Genomic DNA, 23,455 nt, shown 5'->3' with positions numbered 1-23,455 from the left:
CCAAGTGTGAAATTCCTTGTTTTCGTTCTCGCAAATTCAGACTCGTAACTTTTAAAACGGATAAAACTGAAAAATTGTCAATTCAAATTCGTGCATTAATAGCAAGTCTTTAAAGTATAGACAAAAGTAGCCGTACCCATACCGCCGAATTAAAAATACCTCGACGTACCGTGGATTACAATTTGAAAAAATATACCTCCACCAGGAGGCAGAAAAACTACAATCGCTTCAGATAAAAGTATTTTATTCATCAATAAACATGATCGCCAATTTACGTGCCCAGAAATAGCAACTCAGATCAATGAATCTAGAGTTCTGCCTTTGAGTACTTCTACAGTGAAAAGGAGATTGAGAGAAGTTAGCCTTTTTGTAAGGGCGACAGTGAAGAAGAAAACTTTTTTCAAGGCTATAAAATGAAATTCAGAGGTTGCAGTATGCAAAAGAACATAAAAATTTGACAAATGAAGAGTGGCAGAGAGTTTTGTGGAGTATTGACTCAAAGTTTTTGGGTCTAAGAGAAGAGTGTTTGTGCGAAGTTCAAAGGAAGAACGGATGTCACATCTATGTGTAATCCCGACTGCAAAACACGGAGGAAGCTCGGTGATGATTTGGAAATGGTTTGGAGGAAAGGCGACTAGAGTCTTAGCAAAAATTGAAGTGGTTATGGAGAAAGAAGGCTACAAAAAATATTAAATTTATTTTTCAGTCTGGCAATGATCCCAAGCATTCCTCAAAGCTGTACAAAGAGTATTTGAAGGAATTAGAAAGAAATAATGTACTAAAACTGTTTTAGCCGTCGCAGTCGCCCGACCTCAACGCGAATGAGGAAGAATTCAGAAAGTTGTATCTTACATCCAGTTAACATCTTTAGAATATTTGGAAAACGATTGGAAGCAAATAGACTAAGATTATTGATCGAAATTGTTACAGAGAATATCAAAATTGTGCGACGAAATAATAAAACCAAAAGAGGGTTCCGTCGATTAATCGATAATTCAAATATGTGACATTATATACTGTAGTTTTATTATTATTATATTCTTATCCATATTCGTTCTTTAAAATATGAATATCAAAATCGATCGTATTTTTTAATTTTTTTTTGTGTATCATGCAAACTATAGGATGGGCAAAAACTTTTCACTGAAAGTGTACATGCATACATAAGCTTGCCTAACGTAAGTTTCCAGAAACTGTTTCCTTAAATTTCATACGATAATGTTTTCCATCCATACCGAATCTTCAATGGAAATAATTTTTTCTGAATCAAAAACTGCAATAAATAATTGTACTTGCACATTTAACATAAATGAATAATATGACAACTAAAATCATAATCCCTTCAGATTATAAAACAATCGTTTTAATTATTAAAATTGCGACTATAGAAATAACGATATGTGTTTTTCGAGTTTAAATTAAAATTGCCGCGTGCTGGGAGAGAGAATGGAAAAATTAGGAAGATTGTTTTCTCTTAATGAATATCGACGGTGTAAATCCAAAATAAATTAGTATATTATAAATACTAGGTCTGGCTATTAAATAACAAGACTGGTTACGAAAAATTGTTTTATTATAAAAATTATTCTGTATTCTCCCCTCTCCTCGCCACACTCCTTTCCATACATTTTTCCCATTGATCGAAGCAGTGCTTGAAGTCTACTTTGGTAAGGAACTTTAGGAGCTCTTCCGTTTTTTGCTTTACCTCTTCCATCGACTCAAATCGGGTCCCTTTCAAAGCAGATTTTTTTCTATCCTTCCTAACCTTTACAGGAAATTTGAACATTTTTTTAACCGTTTCTTTTCGGCGTTTACAGCTTCGATAATCATCCGAATGCTCATTCGACTATCTGCACGCACAATTTGATTGAGAAATTTGAGATTGGTACGTTGCTCCAGTTTCTCGTCACACATGGCTTTCGGCACGAGAAGAAAACAAGTTCGTTTCAACACGCTACTGCACAAATACTATAATAGTGACGGAAACGTGTTTTGGGATGTGCATAGACAAGATATCTAGATACCCAACGCATTACTCGTTTTTTAGTCACCCGTCTAGGGCGCCCTCTAGGCGTGCAGTTTCGTTATTTAATAGTCAGACCTTGTATCTTGATGTATAATCAAAATCCAAGCTAGCTTCACGTAAGTATAATGATCGATTACCGATTTACACAGGTGTCCAATTGGCGATTTAATATGTGCATTTTAATAAACTTAATTTAGATTATTAATCGAAAAATATAGTAAGACATATGTGCTAATGTGCACTGTCATCCATGTGACCCAAATGTGGTACTTGTAGATTGTCGAGCCATACATGCCGACTGAGTGACAAGAATGAGCGCCGTTTCCGTTTCTTTGAGTTGGTGGTTTTCGACAAGTAAGTTAGGGGAACCTGCAGTCATTTTAGGGTGCATTAGCTCCTCGAAGATATCCGCTATAAATATTATATAAACTCGAATGATGTTGATTTTAGTCGATGTGCACATACGAGAATAAATAGTGACAAAAAAATAGAAAATAAGGGACTTTCATTATAAATTCTTCAAACTACTCAATTTCTAATGTAACAGTTTGAATTTCAATAAAACGACAAGATAAACTGTAATAAACTGTTCCCTGAATACTTATTCCTCTCTTTGATTTATTGAACTGTTAAAATCAATGATCGATTGTAAATAATGTCAGATTTTTTCACCATAATGACTTTTAAATAAAGTAGATATGCATAAACAAAAAAGAAATTGAACAAAAAAAATAAACCACAATATGAACCGAAAAAAAGATAAAAACAATATTATGTTTGGCTATAATTCTATCCTAAAGATAGATTATTTCCTCTTTATTCGGCGAGATTTGTAGTCCTTTCACAGTTATATCGATAAAGATTCAAAAATCCCAAATAAAAGGATTGATGATTTTGGTCTTTGTTCATATAGATTCTTCCAAAAATTTTTCCAAACGTTTATTTTTCTAACGATGTTGAGTTGGTGCAGGAGTTACTTTTCAGATATCAATATCTTATGATGTTCCAAGTATATTCACAAATTCCATCCGTTTCATATCACAACAAAAAAATCTTGTAATCTAGTTGTTATGAGGGTTGCTACTTAACTTTTGAGATCTAGCAACATTGATGTGAATATGTCAAATATGAAATTAATGAAGGTTGACATTTTTAATGGTGAACGTACTTAGAACGTATCATCATACGAGTGCTATTTATTCACAAATACTTGAAACATTCATCTTGGTCAAAAAATGGAATTAATTCGCATACATCAACATTGCATGAATGTTGTGAAAAAGATGTGTTCGCGTTGGATACCGGATAATAGCTTAAAAAAAGCTGGTGTCGATTGTTGCAGAGAAATGCTGAAAAAATTCGATCGTGGTGCTTCAAAAGAAGACAGGTGACGAAACATAGATCTATGCAAATGAAACCGAAACTAAACAACAATTGACTGTACGGGTCAAGCCAAAACCCACAAAAGTTGTTCGCGCACAAAGCACTTTGAAGCAAATCATTCTCCACCTCGACAACGTGAGCTCTCACATTCAGTTCAAACAAAAACGTATTTGAACAGTCAAAATATTGATTTGATTGGATTGAATTCGATGGATCATTTGTCGTACAGATTTAATCCTAATGATTTCTCCTTATTTCGTTAAAAATGCGTTCAAATCACATGCTTTCGGGGTACTACAATCGGAATGGAAAAATTTGTTCAAACTCATGCAAAAGTGTATTGATCTTAATGGAAAATATTTTGAAAAACAATAAAGCCATATCGAATTATAAATATTTGTTCTAATTTGTCTAAACAAACACTTCTCTAGCAACTCTCGTAACATTAACTAGAACGTATAAAAAATAATCCGAGCAGTGCATCACATACTACAATCTTGTTCTGATACTGATATACTTCGGTTCTGATAAGTATGGTGGAATGTATTAGAACAGTATTTTTCAAATGTACATTAATGGATTTGTGCCGCAAAATTTCTGTTTCTTTCTATCTATCTTCTATGGACAGAAGAGTGACTTCTCAGTTAAAATGTTACTTTACTGTAAAAAATAGTCTATTTTTCAAAATAAACAATTTTAAATTTGAGAAAAGAAAGTAATAGAGAGGAGTCAGATCAAGTGAATATAGTGGATGAACCTATGACTCATAACGCAGTTCGGTTCATTTTTCTGCCACAATAGCGGAGGAATGGGCAGGCGCATTGTCGTGATAGTTACAAAACATTTTTTTCAAGAATCATCGAAAATAAGAACCATGTGATAGATGAATGTCATTGAAACCGTAGCGAGCACTTGTACGATATTATTATATCTGAAAACATTTTGTTTTTATTTTCAACTCACATAATAGACTAGTAAATTTCTAATTTTTTCCAACCATCTGAAAAATAAGCTTCCTCCATTGATTTTTTTAAGTTTGATAACAGAAAGTAATCGAGAGAAGTCAGATCAGGTGAATGTAGTGGATGATGCTACGATATAATAATATAATATTTCATATGTTACCGATGAAATGGTACAACAAAATAATAAAATTGTACTTAAGCTGGCACCATATCATTGTGAATTGAACTCAATTGAATTGATTTGGGCCTAGGTAAAAAATAAAGTGGCAGCCAGATCTTCTAATGCAAGCCTAGGACCGTGGATGAGTCTGTTGTAAATACCAATCATGGGAGCTCAAGTGCGGTCGCGGTGGCCCCAGCTACACTCAGGTGCCACGCGTGTGAAAATGTCATGAACTAAAAGTATATTTTAGGAAAATTGCCGCCCACGACAACCGTGTAGGCTCACCTTGGTACCGCGGAGGGCCGACGTCACACTAAGCTTGTAATAATAAAACTGAGATCGAATGGGTTGAATTGTTAACATCAAATTTATGCTTCTTATAGTTTCTGACAATGTTTTCACCAATGTATAACACAAATATACAATCACGAGGAGAGATTGAACACTAAAAATACCCGATTAACTCGATCAATCACAAATATGAAAATTTACGAGCCAAATTTCAAAAAAATAGTTAGACGAAAATCATATGCATTCTATATTGAAATAATAAAATATTTAGTATTAGTAAACGATAGGAAAAAAATATGATATAATGATGGCATATACTTGAAACATGAACAGTTGTACTCAAAGGTTTCGTTTTTCTACTATTCCTCAAGTGCGAATCTTCTCACTCCCATATAACATTTTTCTTATTAATGGGTCTGTAGTTCTTCAAATCGTAGTCTTTTTTTATTATTCTATTTTACTATTTTTGTTATTACCATCATTAGTATTGAAATAGAATAATGTAATATTCATGACATTCAATATCTACATAACATAAAAAGTTTTGATTGAGGAAAATGAAACAGGCAGAGAAATGCTTATGTTTTTCACGCTTAACTAGGTGTATGTAATTATTAATCTTCTAAGTATATACCAAAATAAATGTTATTTAACTATTAAATCAAATTGGAATTGAAAATAATCAGATACCATAGATGGTAAAATTATTTTGTAATAAATATCTGCTCGATTAATAAAATCCAAGGTGATACTTCAATCAAGTCCTTTCTTTAAAAACTCTCGACTAACACCTGTTGTGATTAACAACATAAATAAAAAAAATGAAAATATAACACTCGGTATATCTCATCATGGCTTAAGATATCACTTGATAACCGCCACCCCACAAATTTCATAAAGATCCGCCCCCTCGAAAGAAACCTGAACTGCACCCTTATCTAGCAGCTGCTCGCCGGTGTACATCCGCATATTGCCTCGTGGATCTTATCCCCCTAAACACCTTGGACACCCTCCTACCCTTCTGAAGACGGCACGGGGCTTACTGCGACTGGTGGCATGTCTGTAAACCGAAACTCATCAACACATCTTTAAGATTTTTTGTTATATATATATATATATTTAATTTTTGTTTTTTTAAAACATTTTACGTTGAAAAAATAACCTTTGTCTGTCATTTTAAGGCTAAAAAGGCGAACAGTAAATTAGAATTGTAACAGTTTTTGATGTGGTAAGTATATACGAGGGTCATTGTAAAAATATTTCTATTCAAAATAACGTTTTCAACTTAAAATAACCGTCACATCGAATTACAAGTATTTAATTCACTCTCAATCGTCTACTATGTATAGGGTTTTACGAACACGTCAAAAATCAAAATAATCGTGGGATTCTATCTGGGGAATTTCTGTTGGCGTTAGTGATATTCACAATGAACATACTGTTTACGCTACCAACACTCGGAATTGCACCGTCTGATGCCCGTTTCGATAGCCGTCTTCAGAGACGTTCAGTTGAAATTGTGAGTGTTGATGTAGTGGTAGCGTAAAGAGTATGTTCAGTACATTTATTTCGCTAACATATACATAAACTATTACACGTTAGCTTTGTATTAAAATATACCTTTACTAAAAAGTTTCCGACCTAACAGAAAAATAAGTCTTTATTCCATAATAATACTATTTTTTAACATAGTCTCCTAAGTTTTAACACTCATTCTAAAGATGCTCTTAGCTTTTTAACCCTTCCAAGTTGCCGCCTTTCTCCTCAAAATAGGCGTTTACGGATGCGATAGCTTCTTCGTTTGATAAAAATTTCTCCCTTGCAAGTGAGTTTTCAAGATTAGGGAAAAGGAAAAATTGCTGGATGTCAGACCTAGTGAATACGTTGGAAAGTCATCCAATTCGAAGTGCAATTTTCGTGAATTTTAGTCATGGCGATCACCGAAGTATGAGAGGGTTTTACCTTATCAAATGATGATGTAGTAATCTCTTTTTCGAAAATTGGGATTGAGCTAATTCCATGGCTATCCCAAAAAACAGTTACCACCACCTTTCGAAGCAGATTCGCCATTTACAATCCACTATTTTCATTGTGCTTTCATTTCTGGTGTGTAGTAGCGGGTAAAGATTTCAGCGCCTGCATAATTCTTCCATCAGAGGATGGTAAATGTATTTTTTTGATGTCGATAACCTCTTCTACCTCTGTAACTATCCGACAGTCGTCCACTACCATTTAATTAACTTTTAGATGATATCACTGGTTGTTGTAGTTTTTGGCCGTCCCCAACGCTTGTCGGCAGTCAAGCTAATACAGGTAAGTTTGAATTAAGTTGCTCAAAATTATACGATCGTTAATAAATGAATTGTCAAACAGAAACTAAGCGTCTAAAATGGCTGAAAGTTTAGTTAGCATTTTGCAACGCGTGCACAACTTATATTGATAAGTGCTAACATCTTTAGGACAAGGTTGGAAACTTTTCAGAAAAATTAGAATAATTTTGAAAATCACATTGTGAAATGTATTATGATTTTTTCAATATTGTGCACGGCTGATCTGTATATTTCAATTGATATAATAAAATTTCAGATTCTATTTCAAATATGTCAAATATTGGTTTGAAACGGTTTTATGAAATTTTTTTGTTTGTTCGAATTTTTTTAAATGAAACTTATTATGGGACACTATACGAGTTTTGGCAGGAGAGTTAACAGACTTGTTAAGAGAGATGCCGAAAATATTGTCACTTCATCAATATAGGTTTTGCGGTATTTCTATTATTCATTTCATATAGAATTTAGGACTAGTTCAGACTTGTAAGATCTTGCGTAGTAGTGCAAATAAGTCTCAGTTTATCATAGCCAGTTTTCGAACTAGTGTTCTCATATTTACTGAAACATTTGAAAGTTGTTCGTTCTGTATTCATTTACATACCGAAAGTTGTGTTATGAATGTTCCATGTGGTGAAAGTGACAGTTCCGTACTGCAAAACACTTTCGGGACGCTCTGGAGTAGACAACTCTAACTTTCTTAAATGTGACTCTAGCCACTTCAATTTTGACAGTTTTGCATAACCTTAAATTTTTAATTTTCTGAAATTATTTGTTTTATCCGAAATTTTGTCTAAATTAATGAATAACAATGAATGATGATGAAAAAGAAAACATCACCGAAGAAAGCAATGCGGCCGTTGCCGGATCAATCTCGTGCAAAGTACGAAAAACAGTACGAGCTCTTTATGAAGTGGTGTCACCAGAAAAAGGCGAAAAACCCAACGGAAAACATGTGCTCGATTATTTTACAGAAAAATCTAAAATCTGGAAAAGTCCTACTTTATGGTCTACATTCTTGATGATTAAAAGTACTCTCGCAATAAAACAAGATGTTCACATCAACAAATATCCAAAACTCATCAATTTCCTGAAGAAATAAAACAAAGAGTACACTGCAAAAAATCAAAAACTTTAACCAAAGAAAAAAAAATAAACTCGTTCACCAAAGTAGCACTTTCAGTCCTTGGCATACAAATAACTATTATGATACATAAGGATGAACGAACAAAAAATTTATTCCAGTCATTGGCGAAGGAAATTACTTATTCAGATGTTTGTTTCATTTCTTCAATTCAAGACTTAGAATTATATTATTCGATTTATAATAAACGAGACAAAATTAAACTGAATGTTTACAATATAAACATAAAATAAAATAAGTTAAATCGAAATAATCATTTCGAAATTAGTTGAATATGACCTTAACATAACCTTAATCGCCTTATTTTTTTCATAAAAGTTTGTTTTTGCTGGATATACATGAATAAGCTATGATACCTCCAAATTGAAAAAAAAATCAGTAAAAGAGAAAAAATGCATATGGGGCAAGTTCTGTCTACTTCTTACCACCGCATTCAAGCGTCGCGGTATGCTTGATATTAAATGTTCAACAAAAGCTTGCGGTATATTCTCCCATTCTTCAATAGCGACCTCTATGAGTTGGTTGTGATTAGAAACAGGGGGTCTAAGACTTCGAATCCTCTTTCTGAGATAGTTAGGTGGCCCCTCTAATAAAGGGATATTGATATCTTGTAAATAGCCAATAACCTGTCTAGCCACGTGGTGACGAGTGTTGTCCTAAATGGATAAAAAAATTAAGCCCAGCAAACGCAGCAAAAGGCATTACATGTTCGACAATAATGTTGTCTAAGTAATATTAGACATTCATCGACCTCGTACGTATAGGGACCAACTCCATACAAGCATCGAAGCAAATTCCTCCTCACCACATTTCAGAGCCACCAATAAAAGGCACTTTAGGAGAGATATTACAGCCGGCAAACCTTTCTCCAGACACGCTCACGTCTATCTGGAGCTTTAAGGCTAAGACTAGTTTCATCGAAGAACAGAACCCATTTCCATTCATTGATGGTACAATTCTGATGCAGTCTATTGCAGTCTTGCAATATTTAATTTAATTTCGTTCGCGACGATATTTCGGATAACTGGTAATTCATTTTTAAGCAAATTGGTGTTGACTCTCATGTTTCTGAGAGCAAGTTGTATTTGATTAGTGTAAAGGTTCATCATGTCGCCTCATTATGCGACTGATGCTGGAATTATGTCTTCCTAACAAATCAGCAACATATCGCCTTGAACATCCTCAATTCAGGAGAGTCGATGCTTACTTTGCCTCCTCAATTGATATTTCTTTGGCGGTTTTCTCATTCTCATTTTTCTCTCCTATATAGTAATTCCACTTTTTCCATTATGATCTTTCCAATCTAATTTTATTTGCTAACAGTATTCAAATATCAAAATATTTTTCCTAACTTTTCCCAAATCGGCAATTATCATAATATTTTCTTTACAATGTCAATTAAACTTCTTCGACTCATGTCCTCTCAATATTTTAAAATTTTCATTTATTATTATATTCTTGAACTTTTTTTTTATTGAATAAATCTATTTCAAATAAATAAATTGAAATAAATATCTATTAAATGTATATTTGATAGAAAATTTTAATGAATTTCTGTGAGTAAACTTAATTCCTATTGCCATGTTTTATATTTAAACAATTAATTGCGTATTGGCATGTCATTTGCACATACAATAAATCTATTGACATAAGGCGTTTTTATCTCTTCTTTTAAACTGCTTATAGGAGTATGAGTTAAATATAGACAGGAAAAAAGATGGCGTTAAGTGATGACCCTTTGGGGTCTATTACATTTCAACAAAAAAGTGACACGTGCTCTTGTTAGACCTCTCTTTTTATGAGGAGATTAAGAGTTTTTATCGGTTATGGATTTTTCAATCTACCCAGACAAGCATCAATTTGGGTTCGTTTTTAGATACTGTGGTGTTAATGAGGTACTTCGGAGTCCTAATAAACGTCATTTGCGTTTAAAAATATCTGATATGGTTAGTTTTCACAAGGATATTAATAATATTATGAAAATTGTGTATAGACTCATTTTGTGAGGATGCAGATATGTTACATAGAATATTATGAATACATATGTTAAAGTTCCCCCAATAGGGGCGAAGTTTCGTAAAAATTTTATTGTTATCGGAAGATCGAAATGGATTTCTGACAGTAGACAAAATAGTCAATTGAAGATTTCATATCAATACAAGAAACTTTTTTTTAAACTTCTATCATTTTAAAACCTTTAACTGTCAAGAATTGTTAATCACTTTTCATTGGGTTAGCGTACAAACTATACATAAAATAGAGGAAGAAACCACAGAAGCTACTCCAAAGAATACTGTTTCAAATCACGATTATGTTTTGAGATTTTTTTGCAAACAAGGGTATAAGTTTTTGATAAAAACTGGCATAAATCGTGAAAGACTTGGCGTTACATATGAAAAAATAAAATGGCAAAAAATATACAGATTATACTTCCAAAATTAAATGGAATGTTGCCGATAAGATATTTGATGAATCAGAATCACATATAGCAAAATATTGTTTTCAACCCGTTTAGGGCATTCAGTTCGAATATAATAACTAGGCATCGGCAGAGGAATAGAAGACGAAGGCAAATAATGATAAACTGGTAAAGAAAGCATAAAAATTTTGAAAAAATATATCTATTTTCAACGTAATCTCCTGTTAGCTCCATACACTTTTCCCAGCGATGATCAGGTTTCCTTTTTATAATAAGAATCGTCAATCTCTTCAAAATAGCTGTTAACTGCCGAGTTCACCTCTTCGTGTTGGAATATCTTTGACCACCGAACCATTTTCTATGAAAAGAGAAAATAATCCGAGGGGACTCAATCTAGCGTGTAGGGTTCATAAGGTAGTAATTCAAACGCCATGACTTTGCTCAGGATGAAACGGTATTTGCCTTCTTTGGAACCGGTTCTCCCTTTTCAGACCATTGTTTGACTGTTCCTTTGTTTCGGATTTGAAGTGATGGACCCACGTTTCACCAATAGTTATGAACCAGCGCAAAAATTCGGGTTTATTTCTGTGGCACATTGCCAAACACTCGATGGAAACATCTTCACGGCACTGTTTTTGTTCCAGTGTGAGCAAACGCAGCTTCCATCTTGCGCACAGCTTTCTCATGTCCAATTTTTCAGTTAGTATGCGATGTACCACACTTTTTGAAATGCCTACTATGTCTGCTAACTCGCGAACTTTCATTCGACGATAATCGAGTACCGATTTGTGGTAAATTTGTAGTAAATCTAGTTCAGATTTTATATTGGTTGGGCTAATATCTTCCAAATAAAAGTATCGTATTACATAATGACGTCCATGTATACAAATTCACTGAAAACGTTCACTATTGATAGTTGCAAGTTGGGTATTCAAACTTATATGCTGTATACATTGTGTACTTCCTAATACAGTGGTATTTTTCAAGCAACTATCGTCATCTTTAGGTCAGGCCAGGTACTTCTGGAACCATCCTTAAATCGAACATTTCTAATTGAATTGCATATTGACGCACATCATGTTACTTACATAAGGAAAACATTTGAAATGTAGAAAAATTTTCTTGGTTACCCTAGCTCCTAGCAAAAAAAAATATAATAAATGTTAGAAGTGGGCACTTTGCATTTCTACATACTTCCGGAGTCTACGGAGGATATTTCTTTGAACTTGAAAGAGCATTCCAAGATTCTGCCTATAGCGTCACAATGCAAGTTTATTGTATCGACCATGTCGTTCCTCATGTTTACCGGTGTTGCATATACCGAAAATCAAAGATATGCCCAAAAAAATGAATCCATTTTATTTAATTCAGGGTAGCCATGCAAATATTCAGGTTATTATCAAAAAAGTATGTACCTATTAAATTATGACGAGGATATAGTGAAAAATTCTTAGCCTACTATAGAACCAGAACAAAATTTCATATCAAAATATTTTATTACTCAACATATTCTGCTCTTAATTGGATAGATTTATTACAGCAAACCTGCAACGTCGCTAGACCTTTTCTTGCTCTGCAAACCTGACCTTCACGGCTTTTATTACCTCCTCGTTGGAAGAAAATTTACGACCTTTTAAACTTTTTTTTTAGTTGAGGTAAAAGATGATAGTCAGACGAAGCCAAATCTAGTGAATAACAGGGTGTTCTAGTAATTTAAACCCTAAATCACGGCATGGCAACATGAGATTTGTGTGAAGGAGCGTTGTCCTGCGAAAACAAAACATCTTTGGACAGCTTCCCGCGTTTTTTCTTTTTAATTTTTTCCCGTAGAGTGGTCAGTAATGTAAAATAGTAATCTCCAGTTATTGTCCCTTATCCAAAAAATCAATCATGAATACTCCATGGCAATCCCAAAAAACTGAAGCAAGAGCTTTCCAGCAGATTTTTGGACACGAAACTTCTTAGGCCTTGGAGAACCAGAGTGTCGCCATTCCTTCGATTGTTGCTTTGTTTCTGGATTGTAGAAATGTACACAAGTCTCATCCATAGTAACAATTCGGTTTAAGAAGTCTTCATCGTTTTCAAATCGAGCACAGATCGAACGCGATGCTTCTACCCTTGCACGTTTTTGGTCAACATTCAAACATCTGGGAATCCATTTTGCAGCAATTTTTCTCACGTCCAAATTGACGTGAACTATATGATGGACGCGTTCGTATGAAATATTCAGTGCTTCAGATATTGGTTTTAACCCAATTCGACGGTCTGATAAAATCATGTCATGACACTGACACAGAAACTGGAATTACGAATGCTTTATTATTATAACACATTCTTATTCATAAAAAGAAACTATAAGAGGCAAGAACAAAGGCAAGAAGTGAAAAAGATAACAATTATTTTCATTTAATTTATTGCATTTAATGTATTTGATGTTGAGCGATTGAGCGAGCTTAAAAATATATGAAATTAATTTACTTGTTACACATACACTTTTCGTCATTACTATATTCATAATACACAGATCGAATAAAAGCTTCCCAATCAGCTTCCCAATGAAGCTTAGCCAATTCCTTTTCTTCTTTCTCTAAGCCACTATAATCTAGAGCATTCAAAGCAAGTTTTTTCAATAGTCTAAGGTCACTATCTCTATGACTGATAGCCATAAAGGTAACATACCAGTCGTAACTAATCCCTTTGGCACCCCAAAATGAGGGATCGTCAGAAGATACAACAACGGGATAATTATTTGCTATCATTATGGACGCTGGATGATTTCTCAGATCTGAAATAAGTTTCAATACTTGGTTTGATATGGGACAAATTTCTATAGCTATTCCTTTCTCTTTAACTAATTTAGCTGCAGCTGGATGTTTTAACAATGCAATCGCGTGACCCAGTCTTATAGAATCCAATAAAATAGCGTCAAATAAATTCAAATCGGAAGATTGACCATTCCAATTTGTTTCCCCGGCATGAAAGAAAAACTTACAACCAAAGTTTTTGAGTTCTAAAAGTTGAGTTGTAAAATTTAGTAAAGGTTCACCTAGATCTTCTTGTCCAACTAAATCAAAACCAATAACTAGCTCAGGGTAAGCTTTTTTTATGTCTTTATAAATTCGCACATAATCATTCATAACTTCATTATTAACTAATCTATGGGGAGCAAAAATGAACTTGCAGTCTATAAAATCGGGGAAATCTTTTTTAAATTGTTTCAAAGTTTCATCGTAGAGACCAACTACTTCTACTGGACCGTATTCTCTTCCATCTAACTCATAAACTATAGGCAGATAGCCTCGAAATTCTATGTACTTCACATTTTCTTCGTAAGTTTCTTTTAAAGATTGATAAAAATACTCTTGAAATACAGGTTTGTAAGTTATAAGTTTTTCCAAGTTGATAAACAGATTTTGAAAGTCTGTCCAAGCAGAATTCAAGTCTGGATACTCAATTTCTGGATAACTACAAATTAATGTTAATTTATTTTTTAAAAAACGTTCAAAATCGGGATCCTTCCTTAGGTCACTCAAAAGTTTCCAGCTTCCTTTACATTGACAATCTCTAAAAAATTGTAGTTTTAGCGTACCTCCTTCAACGAGACAGTATAAGTTATCTTTAAATGTAAGTTGATAAAGGAACTCTCCAGATGCCATAGCAGTATCATGTGAATGTAAAGATGCCCCTTTTGGTAGTTTTTTAATAAATTCAAAGACTTTCGATTTATCTATTTTATCTTTAACTTTGAAAAAATGATTGCTTGCCAAAAAATTTTCTGGTTTTACAAATCCTTCATCTAGCTCTTCATATTTGTATTTCATGAGGTATTTATTAACAGCTTGTTCTTTTTCATTGAGTTTTACGTCTGAACCTATGGCGTAATCTCTATCTTCTTCAAGTAGGGCATTTCTAGTAACCACGTATTCGAGTTTTGATGTTTTAGCTGCTTCAATAGGGTTCATATCAAATTAACATACTGGAATTTATAAGGTGAATTACATTTTACAACTTAACCTAAAACGTTTTGTCAGGATGACAGATCACCGATGTTAACGGGTGATTGGATATAGAAACAGTTCTTTTAGAAAATCCAATCACAAAAATGTGTGTTCTTTGATGTATTGTATTGATTTAGAAACTAACCGAAAATAACAAATCTATATAAGTTATATTGTATAAGAACTGGAATAACGCTACAGATATCAAACAACGTTTGTATGTTTCTATCGTTGAATTACGATTTCTTTAGAATTAGAAGTCTTGTTTTGACCATTTTTATGAATAGAATGGAGCAAAAAAAAGAGAATTACATCAAATTGTGTGAGTAATAACCTCCTCGTCTCAAATCGTAGCCTTCATCAACACATGGGTATTATATGAAGAGCGGTAACACACATGTCTAGCCTAACTCTAACTAAAGTAGAGATATCGATATATCCGATTGCAGTGCATGTGCAAACCCCTTGTATATAAGTGTTTACACGCCACGTCTTATTGTACTTTTGTCAGACCCAATAAGGATGTGAAAATGGAAGTATGAGGAATATGTAGAACAATTACCAACAAAAAATGACACCATGGTGGTATATCCAAATAAAGAAAGAAAAAAGGCACATGAAAACGATATCTGGAAAATAGAAAACTATAAAAAAATGCGAAGAATAGAAAACCAAAGTAGAATACATGGTAACTGAAGCAAAGAAAGTTGAAAGTTGCATAGACTAAACCAGAAATTGTTACAAGAAACAATTATATCTTTGAGCATTTTGAAGATGGAAATAGTAGAGTGTGAACAGAGGTGACAAAAATAAATGGGAAGCTGGGAAATTGTATTTTATGCAATTACTGATAGGAAAAAGATAATAATAAACAGGATAAAGAAAATTATAGCATAAATATTAAAGAGGACCACGATGAAAACGAAGAACGGATAACGGATAATAAAGAAAAACTTACTTGGCGATAAAATGGAAAAGCTACTGGGACAAAATAATACCTAAAAGCTTCTAGTACTACCTGGTTACTACCCATTTTTAGGTCAGGAGATATAACAACTACAGAACATAAGCTTTATTATATATATCGTTAAAAGTGTACGAAAAAATTCTAGAAAACAATTAAAGACCAAAAGTAGAAAATATACTAAATGATGCAAAAAGCGGATACCGCAAATATAGAAGTGTACAAGATCACGTATTTACTCTTCATACAATTTATAGATAAAGCTATTAGTCGAGATTCAGATGCATTATTTAGATTTAATGACAATAATGAGATATGAAAAGAACCTCTACCGTATGTAAAGTCAATGAAATAGTTAGTAATGAAATATCACAATAAAAACGAAATATGACAACTAGTTATTTTTTATTTATTATTTATTTAAAAAATCGAAGTTAATACATGAATATTGTTTTAGGGAATGGCAACTTGGTCAAATGATAGAGCATTTTATCTGGTATATACAGTTTTTTCAAAAAAAGGTAATCCCGTCTCTAGGATACGTAGAAAACTGAAAAATATTATGGGGTTTGTTCAGTGAAAAATTTTCGTAATACCATCCGTATTCAAGATAAAGGGCATTGAAGAAAAATAAATTTTACACATTTTTTACAATTTTGCCACAACTACTGGCAACATTCTATTGAAATTTTATACGAATATGTTTTAGAAGCTGATACATCCAATGAATTTGTTTTTATGTCTGACTCTCATGAAGGGAGGTTGTTACACGGTTCGTACCAAGTAGTATTGACCATAACTTCTTCAATAATAGATTTACTAAGCATAATTTCAATTGAACTTAAACATCATTTAATTTTACACCAAAAAGGTACTAAATATTACGAGCGAAGATTTCTATTTTTATGCACGATTGAGCTCCACCGCATTTTGATAGAAGGTATCATAATTGGTTGAGTAATTATTTTCCGAATCGATTGATTGGTAGAGGTGCAGAAGCTCCGATTCATTGGCCTCCTCGGTCATGCGATTTTAATTCTTTGGATTAGACAGTTTGGTCGTATTTTAAATAAAAAGTTTATGCTACAGAGGTAAATTCATCTCAAGAATTGGAATTACTTCATAATTTTCAAATCAAAATATTCCGAAAACGGTACACAGTATCGAGTTTTGTTAAGAGTACCTTTTTAATGTAAAATTATATGATGCTCGAGTTCACTTGAAATTTTGCTTCAACGCTCTTTATCTTGAATACGGATGACGTTACGAAAATTTTTCACTGAACAAACCCCAAATATTTTTTCAGTCATATATACTAGAAACGGGATCATCTTTTTTTGATTAAAGAAAAAGTAGTTTATTATAATGGTGATAATGTGCTCTCTTGGTTTACGTGTATAACCATTATTTCATGAAAATTGCATAGTGCATACTATATCTCAATGTAAAAATTATACTAAAATGTATCCACGATGGAATTTTTATGATATTCTTAAAAAAACAAAAAGGAAAATTTATGAATGAACTAAATTATTTCAGACGATTATTATGACATAGTTAGGGAGAGTATATAAATTTAGAAAGACGGCGTTTTCCGCTTCTAGCTTCAAAATTTGTCACAACTGACAAAAAATTTCATTTTTTACATAGACAGCGATAAGAGTAAAATGAGATTTCACAAAAAAAAGGATGAAAAAAACTGAAGCATATGATGGGTTTAAAAAAAGGGTCCTTATTTCAGCCTAAGATTGTTTTGACAAATAAGCACCCAGATGGAATTGATTAACAAAAAAGTGTGTGTGCCTGAAAATTGGGAATATATTTCTCCATAAAGAATAAGATAGTAATAAGAAATATTATATTTATATATATAATAAACTTATCTGACTCAGCAACGCTCAGTAGGAGTAATAGATTATATTAATTTTTTTACTCATTATTCTGATACCATCAAATTAATATTTGATAATCAACATGAAAATATTACCCCGATATAAAATTGAATGGGATTGAGAATTAAACGCCATATATTGAAAATTAGGGTGATATTTAACACACTTGGGCGCTCAGTTTTTTTTTTTTCGACAATCTTATAAGTGAGTCTTTGTGAATATTTTTGATAAAAATGGAAAGAAATGAGTATAGAACTAACATTAAATAAATTTGATTTTGAAAGGCAATATGTCTAAACAAATTAAAGAGGAGTTAGACACTGTGTACGGAGTCTCTGTGCCATCATTTGTAATTGTAGAATTTTGAGCAGCTGAATTGAAACGTGGGATTATCAGTTTTAATGACGACGAGCATCGGAAAGGCCAAAAACTGCGATAACCTGCGATATCATCACAAAAGTCTGGACAACCGTCGGATTAAGGTTAGAGTAGAAGAAGCTATCGGTATAATGAAGAATTATGCATGCATAAGCTATCCACGAGTTGGGTGCAGAATTTGCTTACTTTGGACCTAAAGTACAATCGAATGAACATTTCTCAGGCCTTATTGATGCAGTTAGAGCAGAATTAATCGAAATTTTGGTGTCGATTGTAGTCGATGAATTCTAGATTCACCACTACACCTTTTAAATAAAAAAGCAGACAAGATAATGGATTCCTAAGGCATAAACTTCTTCGAAAAAGGCAAAGACCGTTTTATTGGTCAGAAAAGTGATAGTGACGGTTTATTGTGTTCTTCGATTGTCTTTACGAAACTGCAAAGAAGCGACCGCATTTCAAGAAAAAAAAGTACTTTTTCATTAGGGCAATGACTCGAGCTTCGAATTGGTAGGCCATCCCTCGTATGTTCACGATCTGGCGCCCAGTGACTTTGTCCTGTTGCCTAACCTTAAAGTTTTACTTGTATAACGAATATTTCGCATACGTTAACGCTTATATTGAGAATAAATTCGGCAACTTTTATTTGGAAGAGTTAAAGCATCTCTGGACTTGTGAAGACTCAAAATTAGACTGTGTAGAAAAATTAAAATGATTATGGAAACAAAAGACATAATCAGTACACAAAAAATAACTTATTAAAAAAACGCACGTCAGACAATGTAATGGTGAGTGTTGGTGTAGTGATGGTGTAAACAGTGTACTCAGTATGAATGTCGCCAACGGTTCCAGAAATTCCAACTTAGTAAAACTCACCCTCACACTCACCCTTCTCGAAAACTAGAACCCCGATCGATTTTTGAAACCCTGTTTTTCAGTTGCTTTTCAGAGATAGATCAGTCGAAAGATTTTGGGAGTCACAAATATATACCGAGGACAAAGTTATTGTACACGCTTTAAATTTTTACATAATGCCTCGCATACACAAATTCTCCAATGATCTCCAGAACACCGGCCAAAAATATTACTATGTATATCTTTTAAATGATTGGTTATCAGGGAAAAAAGTGAATAAAGAGATTTTTAATGATAATAGAAAGAAAATGTTTTGTTTCTTTATTAGGTCGGAAACTTCGGAACAAATCTCGTATTAGCCTCTCGTATTCATATAGTAGCGGACGCTACTGTAACTCAGATTGAATTAATTTTTTATGATCATTTTGATTAGTATTTGCTAAAAAAGATAAAAATATTGTAGACGATTTAAAAACGTATGGGATTGAGAATCAAAAGTTCTGTGTAAACTTGGTACTAGGTAAAGTATTGGGAAAGTGAAATTTGTCACAAATGAAATTATATATAACAAAAGCTGTATATGAAGTTTTCTTATTATTTTTCTGTTAAACATACTGATAATATCTAACCTATAAACTGCACAGTAATAACACAATATACAGGCTGTCCCACGACGAGTTAAAACTATCTGTATGTGGCAAAATACTTATAGTAAAGTCATGAAAATTTTTACGTTTGGATTTTTGGATATGATCTTTTCAACTAAAATACTTCAAAGATGATCGACTTCCGGTATTCAAATATTCTGAGAATCAAAACATAGAAATCTTAGTGATAACGAGTTTTCGCCCGCTAAAGGTTTGGAAATCATTATCGACAACGAGTTATATTTTATATTTGATGGGTGTGAAGCTGCAAATAATAAGACTTATTACTGTCGGAAAAGCGAGGAAGTGATTTCAGAAGTGTCTTTCAAAAGACACAAAAAATTCAACTCGAAATTTTGGTAGAGTCAGCGATATCTTCTGTTCGTTCGTCAGCATAAATTTGTCCTTTTGGAAATTCTATAACTGCCAAAATATATGAAAAAGAGTGTGTTGGGTCTAATCTTAAAGCAGTTCTTAAAAAAAGTATCCCGAAGGAAATTTTGTGTTTTGGTCAAATATGGCAACTACTTATTATGCAAAGCTTATTCAGGGTTGGATATTTCGGGTACTGCGAAGTTTAGGAATGTTCCTAATGTATATATTTTGAAGGTTGGGAAGCAGCTATACATGAAGGATTGAAAAAGAGAGTTTTGGGAAAACGCCATATTCAGTATTTATTACAATATTTGAAAATAAAAATTAGGAGAGCGAGCCGACTGATGGATGCTGATTCAGTTATATAAATTGTGTTTAATTATGATGTAGTAACCATTGTTTCATAGAGTAACGTGTAAATAATTGAATAAAACAGTTTTTACGTATTTTTTGGCCCCACGCCCTTATTTAGGTTGAATTTTATAGTCAGTACTTACTACAAATAATAAGCACACCGGGATTTGCAAAATAACATCTACAATTCACCCTGTAAAAATTCATAAAAAATAACCATATATAAAAAGTTGAGTTATTATTTTAGCCCGCCGGGTCGTCCATCAACCCCTTTTGTTAAAAACGAGTGACACACCTTGGTCATAATAAAAAATTAATTTTAAATTTTTATCTCGATCACAACAGGTAGGTTGATGGGTCACCCCCAAAAATAACTTTCAGTACTGGACTAGCAATACAAGTAACATCTACTTTTTGTACCGTGTTCATTAGAAATTTTCTGCGGAGAGTGTGTGTAGTTTTTATGTTTGATATTGTGTGTGTGGTGTGTTCAAAAAGAAGTAGATTGGAATCAAGTTCATTAGACGTGAAAGACATAATACATATCGCGAAATCAGAAGACGACCCCCAAACACAAAGAATATTACAAGCTTCTAACAGATCATCATCAGAACTATAAGTAATGATTTCCATAATAATAGCAACAAAGCCACAGCTGAGGTCCTGGAATGGCAGCTGAAGAAAAAGGAATACCCAAGTACTAAGTTCCTAATCAAGAATATTCGAAACATATGTACGATCAGAAATGACATACTACGCGAAAGCAAGAGCTGTAATTTCTGTAACAGTAAAAACGAGATACTCGAAGTGACTTACAGAAGGAGGCAGTCATCAGAAAGAAGTGTCAAATGGATGTCAAATATCAATCAGCTCCACTCCGCCCGATCTCTCGGATTGATTTTTTTAAATATTAAATTTCAATCTCTTCGAGTCCCGTTCTAACACATCTAGCTTCCTTATTCTGGGGTCTTCTCTTTTACTTCGTATTTTATAGATCTTTTTTGTTGTTCTTTCTTCATTAATACGCTCCAGACGCCCGAGTCACTGGATTCGTTTAGTTCTAAGTCTTTTTCATGCGATAGACTTTTATAAACTTTAGTATTTCACTATATTTTTTAACAAAAGATCTTGAAGTGAGGAGAATAGAATAACCGTACGTTTTCATTTCCTTTTTTTGTTCTATCTATTTTCTTATCAATCAAGATTGATCGTATCGAGCAACGGTGATTGAATACTTGAATAATTAACCTCGGCGCAACTTTTGATGGATACATGAGGGCACTCTGCAGTACCATAAGACATAGTGAAAAGGTGATGTCGAGAGATTAAATATGCTAGACAGTCGTGAACAGACGAACATGCAAGTGGAGTACCCACAACAGCTACCATCCACGAAAATGTTGATAATCTTCGTCAGGGAAGGTGGCCCTAACCTTATTTTGGGATTCTGAGGGAAACAACCACAAATAGAAGTAATCATTATACCACTTATGCAAATTTCCCAATGAGTTACAGACAAATTCCAAATTTAAACAACAATTGCGCGATTTTCTACAAATAATTAAGTGATACATTTACATACATTAAGTGATACATTCACCAATTTTTTATTGTAACTGGATCAGAGGCAGAGAAAATGGATCAGCCCTCGTATATTCTTGTAAATAATTGATTGTTTCTAAATATATTTTAAGAAAAAAACATACTTTTTAAAGTTAATGTGGATGTTAAAAATGAGTAAATACAAAATATTCCAAGCTAAATTTGTTGAAGACGAATTCGAAAAGATTCAAGTTCATCCCTGAATGCCACCCGTTCTATATTAACACTGAGATGTGTATCACCGAATGGGTATACACACCTTAGGTGATGAATATTTCATAGGTAATTTCGCTTTTTTAACGTCAAAATATGAGCAAAGATAAGTAAGAAATTATTCTAACAAATCAAGGGGATGACAAGGAAGGGTGGCGTAACGTTGTAGCTAAAGGAAGAATTTTAAATAAGATTTCTGGGTAATAAAGACGCCGGCGCTGTCTTACAACAAAAAATTAGCACAAACTGATTCATAACATAAATTAGAAGCGTGTGCCTTAAGTTTAATTACCATATTTTTTAGTATGGGTTTTTAGGTAACAAGATTTGTGTGGTCGTTGGTTTCTATATAATTTCTTCATCCCTTTTTCTAATTCAATTATATTTTTGTATTTTTGATTGTCCTTTTTAGTCGAATTTTTCAAGGAAAATGACTAGAAGAAAAATGGGGGGCACATCATTTTTCCCATGTTTTGAGACCTCCTGAACACGATTATGATGGTTTTTCGAATGTCTGTAGTTTATATATATATATATATATATATATATATATATATATATATATATATATATATATATATATATGCAGCATACATTTTACATCAAATTTTGATTCCAACGTGACGTCACATAATGCGAAAGAGATGACGCGTGCCTTCATGTGTATGTGTATCGTGGTTTGCCGTAGAAAAAAAAAGCTGAGAAAATATTAGATTAAAGCACCATAATTATTATTAAAAGATACTTTATTCTTTATAAAAACCCGACAATATAACACTTTTTGCTCCTGACCGGATGCCTATTCTGCGGTTGAAAAAAAAATATAGACATAAAAGGAAATACCTTCCTAATACACACTCGCACACATTCAACGCACAGAAGCATGTGCACATTTTTGTATTGGTTGCTATACCTTATAATTGCGAACAGTGGCAAACATAGGCGTAACAGAAACTATTTATACGATTTTATGGAATGTGTATGTCTTGATATTACTAAGAGACTTTTTTGTTATTTTCAACACAAAAAATGATCACATATGAGATGTAAAAAAAGAAGGTAAATAAATTTGTATATCTTGCAACTAGTATTATTCAAGTTAAAGCCAACCAGACAAGTCACAAGTTTGAACCTATTCTAAATTGAGTCAGTCATTCTGCTACTATAGTTCAGTAAAATCATGTTTGTAGTGCCTGTCTTCAAACATGAACATTATGCAAGTTGTTAAAGAACCTTCTAAAATGTTGACGTTACACCTGGTATGGACGATTTGAAAGTGAAAATGAGTTAGATATAAATGAGAAATGGTCTAGAAATCCTTCTACCTCAAACCATATGTAATGGACAAATTTGTTCATACGAGGATGGTCCCAGAAGTACCTGGCCTGACCTAGAGATGGTGGTAGTAGATGGACATTGATAGTGAACGGTTTACGTGAATTTGTAAGCATGGATAACA

At 33.1% G+C, this 23,455-nt stretch overlaps 2 protein-coding genes across 4 annotated transcripts in view; both read right to left on the bottom strand.

Annotated features, from left to right (window-relative positions):
• The window catches only part of LOC130903447 (uncharacterized), a 480,490-nt gene that overhangs the window by 400,152 nt on the left and 56,883 nt on the right, over window positions 1-23,455 (bottom strand). The window lies entirely within an intron of this gene.
• LOC130903444 (adenosine deaminase 2-like) lies at window positions 13,019-14,727 on the bottom strand. The gene has a single exon (XM_057815542.1). The coding sequence runs from the start codon at window positions 14,678-14,680 to the stop codon at window positions 13,193-13,195; it is 1,488 nt and encodes a 495-aa protein (XP_057671525.1). The 5' UTR covers window positions 14,681-14,727; the 3' UTR covers window positions 13,019-13,192.

The sequence above is a fragment of the Diorhabda carinulata genome, chromosome 2, assembly GCF_026250575.1.
Source record: "Diorhabda carinulata isolate Delta chromosome 2, icDioCari1.1, whole genome shotgun sequence".
NCBI lineage: Eukaryota > Metazoa > Arthropoda > Insecta > Coleoptera > Chrysomelidae > Diorhabda > Diorhabda carinulata.
The sequence above is the reverse complement of the archived record's forward strand: the minus strand, read 5'-3'. Positions and strand labels throughout refer to the sequence as shown.